Source organism: Corapipo altera, unplaced genomic scaffold (genome assembly GCF_003945725.1).
Source record: "Corapipo altera isolate COAL_440 unplaced genomic scaffold, ASM394572v1 49, whole genome shotgun sequence".
Taxonomy (NCBI): Eukaryota; Metazoa; Chordata; class Aves; order Passeriformes; family Pipridae; genus Corapipo; species Corapipo altera.
The window spans coordinates 10073245-10081869 of NW_020884879.1; the positions used below are offsets into that span (position 1 = coordinate 10073245).

Here is an 8625-nt window from a genome sequence, read left to right on the forward strand (position 1 = left end):
CATGAGGGAAACAAACTGTGGTTTTTCAATAATTAAAACATTTCTACAGGAAAACAAGAACTTACATTTTCAGATCGTAGTGTTGTCTTCAGAGATAACAAACACAGAAGGGCAGCCCAGTGTGAGAAAACATACATACAAGTCAGAAATGAAAATAGCAATTTACACCATGTCTTCTTCCTGTCTTCATTGCTGATAGCTTATTTTCTCTGTGAAGGAGGATTCCAGCAGTAACGCTGGTGTTTTGTCATCCAGGCATCTACATGGGGATTAAAATGATGAAGTTTTGTTAAAAATTCTCCCTGGAATCCTAAGTTTGCTTATATTTCTGCTGATTGTTTGTTATTATTTTTGTTTTTAAAACAAAGATATTTTAAATTCATGGGAGCTCACAACATTATTAGCACCCTGCCAGTGACTGAGGGAGAAACACTGGCAAATGCAATCCCTCCTGAAAGCAATTAATCTCTCTGTACTACTTACTGAGCAAAATCTTAATGTGTGAAACCAGGTGAATTGCTTAAATAGAATTTTTTCCATCAGAATCAGGTAGTATTTCCATAACCTACATTTTTTTGTTTTAAAATAACCTCTTTTTTTTTTTTCTGAAGTAAATAGCAATATGTATTTCAGCTTAAATTTACCATTCTGTATTAATAAAATTTCGTAAAATTTATAATAGTTAAGTAATATATTCTTGAACAGGGAAGAAAAATCCTGGCTATACATCCAGAACCAGAGATTGTTGAAATGATTAAACAGCTTTTAACAGCAGACAAAAGAAATGTTTTCTTCATGTCAGTTTGATTTACTTCAATAACTAGTTCAAAGTTAAGGAACTGCTTAGAAATAGAATAAGCTGAAGCATCATTATCTTTAAATGGTCTATGAATAAACTCTCAGTCTGGGATGCTGAGACTTATGAATTCATTCATTAGCTGTATGTAAAATTAGGCTTGGTAATAAACCAGTTTTAAGTATAAATTGTTTGATACATTTTTCCTCTGTATACAACATTTATTGCAATTTTATTTAAATAATAAATACACTTGAAAGGCTGGGATTTTGCATTTCAATTGCAAATTCCATTTCCATACAAAGCAGGTTGATATGAGTCATAAGTAAATAAAAATTAATCTTCTAGTAAAGCAGAATTATTATCATTTCTAACAGAATGCTGTGTAAGTATTAAGCATTTGAATAATTATGCTGAACTATACCACTTCTGAAATGGGAATGTAAGGTATGTTTCTGATAGTGTATGGAAGTAACAGATTAGTTTAAAAATTAGATTCAAACTAACTTTTTTTCTTTTTTTTTAATTTACCTACAGACAAGGGTCAAAGTCCCTTGAGGAGAAAAGAATAATACACATTCAAAATAAATATAAAATGGTCTTTTTAAAAAATAATTGGTTTACAGTTTTGGTATTTTTGTATTTTTTTGTATTTTCACAGAACTAATGTCTGAAATCTTATGAGAAATAATTTCTTATTCAATTCTTTAAATAATTTTGAAGTTTTACCAAAATATTATAGTTTAGGGCCTTGTAAGTAGGCAATTCTGTGATATATGGGAGATAGTATGGCTATATTGCTATATTAATCATAAACCCCTACTTTAGGAGCATCTTTACTCAGAATTTTAATTCAGTAGACAATTCCAACATTTCTAAAATAAATTTAATTTCCAGCTGAAAGAAAATAAGTTTTGACATTTTATACTTATTAAAATTCTGTTTAAAATATCAAAATGGGCATTTTTTTTTCCCTTAGCAAGAGTAAAGCAATCAGTTTACATTTTCATGTAACAAGAGTTGCATAAATTTATTTTTAAAATGCAGATTTATGCTCACATTGTTATTGATTTATTTTATATGTATATGATGCTGACATTTTAATTAGAAAGACTTAGTTGCTTTATATTAGTTTTCCTTAATGATTTATCAAAATCAGAACATTCATATTCTTTCTTGAAAACAATAACGACAGCAGGTCCCATTAAATCACAGAGCTGACAGAGACGCCCATCTCCAATTTACTCAAGGTTGTGAATTAGTTAATTTGTTTCAAATGTGTAATTGCTAGAGAAGAGGTTCAGAGTGTGGTTTGATGACCACTCTGGTTTTTGTGTATCCAGCATTGTAAGGGCAATGAAATCTCAGCTGTTGAGGTCCATTTCTCTGAACTAAAGGAGAAGGAGGAGGTTTTATTATGTCAGTGATGTAGAACGTATTTAAAGCAGCAAAGATCTCACAGGTTTCAGCCAAGCACTGACATACTGATTATGTCTTAACTGCATCTCCTGTTTCCTCCTAGGTCTTACTGCTGCAGCATCTCTCGTATCCCTGGCCTGGGCTTTGGCTTCCTACCAAAAGGCCCTCCGTGACTCCCGTGATGACAAGAAACCCATCAGTTATATGGCTGTTATAATCCAGTTTTGCTGGCATTTCTTCACAATTGCAGCAAGGGTCATTACTTTTGCTCTGTTTGCCTCAGTTTTCCAGCTGTACTTTGGAATCTTCATCGTGTTGCATTGGTGCATCATGACCTTCTGGATCGTTCACTGCGAGACAGAGTTTTGCATCACTAAATGGGAGGAGATAGTTTTCGACATGGTTGTTGGGATAATCTATATCTTCAGCTGGTTCAATGTCAAGGAAGGAAGGACACGCTGTAGGCTTTTCATTTACTATTTTGTCATCCTTTTAGAAAACACTGCCTTGAGTGTTCTCTGGTATCTGTACAAAGCCCCTCAAATCTCTGATGCATTTGCCATACCAGCACTGTGTGTAGTGTTCAGCAGCTTTTTAACAGGCATCGTTTTTATGTTAATGTACTATGCCTTCTTTCACCCCAATGGACCAAGGTTTGGGCAGTCACCAAGCTGTGCTTGTGAGGACCCTGCCACTGCCTTCACCCTACCCCCAGAAGTGGCCACAAGCACGCTAAGGTCCATCTCCAACAACCGGAGTGTCACAAGCGAGCGGGATCAAAAATTTGCAGAGAGGGATGGGTGTGTGCCTGTGTTTCAGGTGAGACCCACTGCACCATCCACACCTTCATCCCGGCCACCAAGGATTGAGGAGTCTGTCATTAAAATTGATCTGTTCAGGAACAGGTACCCAGCATGGGAGAGACATGTGTTGGACAGGAGCCTGAGGAAGGCAATCTTGGCATTTGAATGTTCCCCTGCTCCTCCACGGCTACAGTATAAAGATGATGCCCTTATCCAGGAGCGCTTGGAATATGAAACCACATTGTAAACAAAGCAAAAACACGGCTTGAAGAAGCTCCAGTGTTACAGTCCAAATTAAGGGTTGACAGTAGGGCTGTAGGAATAAATAAACTGTGTACTACAAGTAGAGAAGCAAGCTATAGTGTTCTTAGTCTGGCTATCATCATGATTATCATTTGATCCACTGTGTGCAGTCTGTCTGCAGGACACTGATACAGCAGCATCATCTGAAAGCCTAAAAAAACTTTGACCCACACATACAGATCAGTTACTTCAGCTGGGGAAACTCACCCACGACCCCTTGCTGCTATGAAACTCTAACTGCACAGTACTTACAACCAAACAAGAGCTTTCAGCTTTAGCCAGTAGTGCATTTTATTTTAGAAATTAATGATTGATATTTCCATAATCAATGGCAAAAATAAACAAAACCATACCTTTTCAAAAATAACAAAACTAGCACACAGTGTTGCTGTTATGAAAACTGTTTTCTGGGGAAAAAAATAGGAACATAATAGTTTTCAACACTCCCATAAATCAACCATTAAGGTTAGGTTAGGTATGCAAAATAGTTCTTAATTAAAAAAATACATTATCATGTTTGTAAGACTGTCAAAGGAAAGTAAACTAAATTTTGATTAATTAGATCATAAAAATTAATACTACCAGAATTGTTTGTTTTCTGTAGAATTTCAAAGTCTTTTTAAAATAAAATTTAACTTCTTGATGTTACTTTCAGCAGAAATCCTATGCAGCTCACTTCTGGTTTTCAGAAGAAATAAGGAGCTCTAACATGTAGTGATATACATTAAATGATAATCATGATTCAGTGTTCAATTTGAAAAAAAAAAAAAGTGAAAGAACAGGGAAGTATAGTTTTCACATTCTAAACTTTTTGGAGGATCCCATTCAGACATTTCAGAAGAAGCTACAAGGAGATGAACACACTGAGACTTCTCTGTTTCAGGACTGAGAATGCATGATTCAGTGTGTGAATGTATGCAGGGGTGACAAGAGACTGTGACATGCCATACCCTTCTAGTGCCAAACATTGTATAACTGCAAGGTTGATATTGCCTGAGGGACAGATAACAAGTGGCACAAGCCCTACCAGAAAAAGAAGCAGGGAAGACCAAACAAGTTCTCAACATGTAGAGACAGCTCTGATTTTTCCCAACCTAAGGTGAAAGTGGTGTCTTTTAAAGGCTTTCAACCACCTGTTAGTAAGTATATTCACAGAAGTATAATATAAGAAAGTTATGTGGAAGAGTCTCTTCTGCCTGTTCAAGACTTTTGTCCAGATGCGTCTAAAAATTGCGTTGAATCTCTTGTAATAGAGTGCTTTGCTGCAAGGTTTTGGGTTTTAAATACCTCCCTAAATCTAGTCAATGGTATTATCCTTCATGTTAAAAGTTCCCCTGATGGTGCTTTCAAATGCATTAAAGGTGCAAGTCAAAATTTGATAGTATTTTTTTTAAATCTGGTGCAGAGTGAAAAACTCATGGATTATTTCGATATTTTTGTAAGCTAAAAATATGGTATAAAAGGTTACTTTTTATAAACCTCAAATCTTTTAATACATTTCATTCTCTTTATAGCTTAGATTTTAATAATTGGTCCATGAATTTTATCAAATGGCTTTTTCAGGTTGATGTAAACCTGGTTTTCACACATTATGGATTTGTTTTGCAGTGTAATGCCATATGAAAGCCTACATGGGTACTTTTAGAATACCCTATAAACTGTGGATCCTGTTTCAAATGTAAGTGGCTTGTAAAGACACCAAGTGATTCCATAAGAAAAAATTTGCTATAACTATTTCCATCCATTTTAGGACAGAGAAGCAGAACTGAAGAGTTATTGTTGTAAATGGCATTGTCAGAATGGAGAAGACCTGATGATTGGTATTGTAATCTTCACTGTCAGATATATCCAGTGTAGTCACTGCTGTATATGCTGCTGGATTAATTTCAGTCTTTCCTATTATGAATATTTGTACTATGAAATGGCCAAGGTTACACCGACTATGTTTATTTGTATGTGTTCAATTAGCCATTTTTAATGTTGACTTTTTTTATTAGTGAAATGTTCAATACCTGTTGTTCTTTGCTGGGGCAAGTTCCTCAAAACAAAAAAAAAATCTGTGAAAGTGCAGGAATCTGCAAGGCAGAGGGAACTTTACACAGATCAGAAAACACCCATACTTCAAGGGTTTCTTAGGTATTTTCAAATTAAACAGTAGGCAACTGCCTCTATAATAATTTTTTAAATAAAAAAATTTTTTGATAGTCCAAACCTGAAGCTTTGTACAAAGTGATTGCCCTTCTCTCCATGAACATATAGCTGATTATTCAGAGAAAAGCACTCATGTTTTGTCAAAAAATATACCAGTGCAAGAACTGCTAAAAAAAAGGTTTTTGAAGCAAGTCCTTTGTCCTGTTAAATTCAGTAGAGCCTTCACTCCAGAATCAAATGCTAGCTCGCACAAGGAAATTGCTGGTTTTCTTTACAAACAAGGCAAATGGTAAGCTTTGTGATCCAAGATGTGTTTCTTTTGGAAACAGTTGAATGTGTTTGCTGCTGCTTTAACAACTCAGAAATTTAAGCCTGAATGAGGCGCAGTGGGCAGCCTTTACAAGCTCTACCCACCCTCTGGTACCTCCTGGGGAGAGGGGCACATCACAGCTGTCAGTGAGGCTTGTCCTGTGCTGCTGTCCCTCTCATCCCCTTGCTCTTCCTCAGAGCTGTGAGCCCTTTGGTCAGGGCTTAAAGAATTGAAGAACCGTTCCTTCCTACGAAATTTAAAGTCTGCACCAGTGCTTGCTTTGCAAGGTTGCTGAAGAAGTTTTGGGGTGAGTTTGTTTGATTTGCTCTTGTTTGGTTTTGGAAGGAAGGACACAGAGGTATTATTTAGCCATGTGGGTTTTCATGCCTAGCATTTACTTTCTTTACTCTCTCAGCATTTTCGATTTTTTTAAATAATGTTTGTAAAAGTGTTTATCTTAAGCAAACTACTACTGCAGGGTCTGAGTGCAGAGTAACATACACACACACACATATATATATATAAATATATATATATATGCACAGCACTATATATATGCATCTTGTCCTAAGAATTCAGTCTCGCTGTTTGAGGGAGGGAGAGAAATCAATATACACTGAGTCAAAATTTGCTCTCCAAAATCTTACTCTGTTACATTCATAATATCAGTGATACTTGCACTGAGAACAGGGTGGCCATTGAAATCTTAACACTCAGATGACTACGTGGACAGTTTCATGATTCGCATTGCTGTGAATAGTTACATTAAAAGCTGTAAGAACTTTTTATAGAAATTGCCAAGATTAAACATCATCCACGTTGAAATTCCACGATGGCCTTAAGGAGAGCTAACAATCAATATGCACTATTCTTTTTACCACAGACAGTTTTAAAATCAATAACATTCAATTAAGACAGCAATAGCAAAAAAAAAAAAAACAACAAAAAAACCCAAACAACAACAACAAAAAAAAACAAAACCCAAAAAAAAACCATCCAAAAAATTGTAAAGAAAATTAACTTCTGCTTTTGAAATAATAAAAAAAAATCAGGCCTTTTAAATTTCATTACAGAATACAAGAAAATAAAATGTTCATATTTTCATATTCACATTCTGGTAAAGAAAAGCAATCACATCTCTTTGTTAGAAGTAAGAATTATGAAAGCATTGTTCTACTGAACAAAAAAAATTACCAGTGGATTTAATGATAACTTATCTGGTTAAACACTTGGTCCTAAACTTTTGAGAGTCTGTATTTGTTACAGAAAAAGCAATTCAACTACAATTCACTACTCTAATTAGATAAAGAAGAGGTAATGTATACCAGGTTCATTCAGAAAACATATAAAAAATATAACATAAAATTTTTGTCTTATTTTAAAAGTTATTTGTTCTGTAATAAGATAATTTTTCTGAAAAAATTCTTTGCAAATATGTGCAATACCTTTTTCCTGCATATTTAATAATGAAAAAAGTAATTTCTGATTTCGTTTATGTCAATTTAAATATGTTTCTTGTGCTAGAACAATGTTTCTGTACTTGGGCTATATGGCTTTGATGACATATAAACAACATTTTTATTGACAAAACAACAAATTCTCTATTAATTAATTTTTATAACACTGGAGAAAATTTTCCTTCCAAAATTCAATGCTAGGCCTCATCTGCCTGATTTTGTAAACTTTTAAGCAGAGAGGGTAAATTACAATTTTATTGGAGATGTAATTTTTAATATGTGGTGAATAACTATTACACCTGTATCAGTTTAAAACATACAATGGTCTAGCCAATACATCATTATTTCCCCAAAAGAGCAATTCGTAAGTGGTAGTAAAAGTAAAGGTGCTGCTTTATTTGGAAAGGGACTTCCAATCATGCAATATGTTCATTTACTTTTTATTGGCCAGCAGATATTCACAACCAGCCTTTTGGGTTTTTTAGAACACAAATTAAACAATTTTGAAGTCTTTGTGATTTGATCATATAACTCCTTAAGAGCCTTAAAAGTGGCACTGCACTGAGTTTTAGTTGGCTCTGCCAGTGATTCAGCTCCCAAAGCCGCTGCTGCCATTTCTCTGCTCCGTCCCTGAAGTTGTGCAATCCAGAGTGACTGAGATGCTGAGATTTGCTTTGCATCCCCTGCACTGCCTGCACAGTGCCAAGTAAAAGACTTCAGCAGATTTCTGTGGTCCTGCTGCTGCCTCTCTTGCTCCTGTGCATGGTGGGAAGCAGAGTAAATTGCATCTGTGGATCTATTTAAATGAGCTTATTTACGTTGAGCCCCTACAAGATGTGTGTGATGAAAATAATTGCAACACGTGTCCATGAATTTGCAAGCCCAACACTGCAATTACTAATTCTGTAGCATAACAAAGCAGAACATGGGAAGAATTGTCTAAACACACAATAAGCTGTTTAATTTTGCTAATTGTAGCAATTAGACTAGCCTGCATGAAGCCTGTGCTCTCAGTAGAAAGCCAAATAGAGTAAATGGCAAAAAGCCATTTATATACCAGACATTAAGTCATGAATTCCTCCTTTCCTTGTTATAGAACTATGTCTTCTCATTATGATGTTTAATTGATTCTTCTTTATTCTGACAAAAGAGATAAAATGCAAAATAAGAACAGATTCTTTTAAATCTGGGAATCAAAAAAAAAAACCACAACAGATTACTGCAGTTAATATGTAGTGATTTTTTGAAACAAATTCTGTCATTATTTTCACTTGGCTGCAGATTGCTGAGCAATCCACTTCTGAGGTGATTTCTCACATCTGGTACGAGCAGATTTCATTACAGGAGAGACATTACAAAGCCTTGCTCGTGCAAAGTTCGAGGAAT

General features: G+C 35.0%; 1 protein-coding gene across 1 annotated transcript in view; it reads left to right on the forward strand.

The window, feature by feature from the left end:
* Positions 1-6721, forward strand: part of XKR4 (XK related 4) — a 221770-nt gene extending 215049 nt beyond the window's left edge. Inside the window, exon 3 of the mRNA XM_027638929.1 lies at positions 2319-6721. Within this exon, the coding sequence (XP_027494730.1) occupies positions 2319-3265 (947 nt within the window). The 3' untranslated portion in view covers positions 3266-6721. The remainder of the gene's footprint in view (positions 1-2318) is intronic.
* The last annotated feature ends 1904 nt before the right edge of the window (positions 6722-8625 follow it).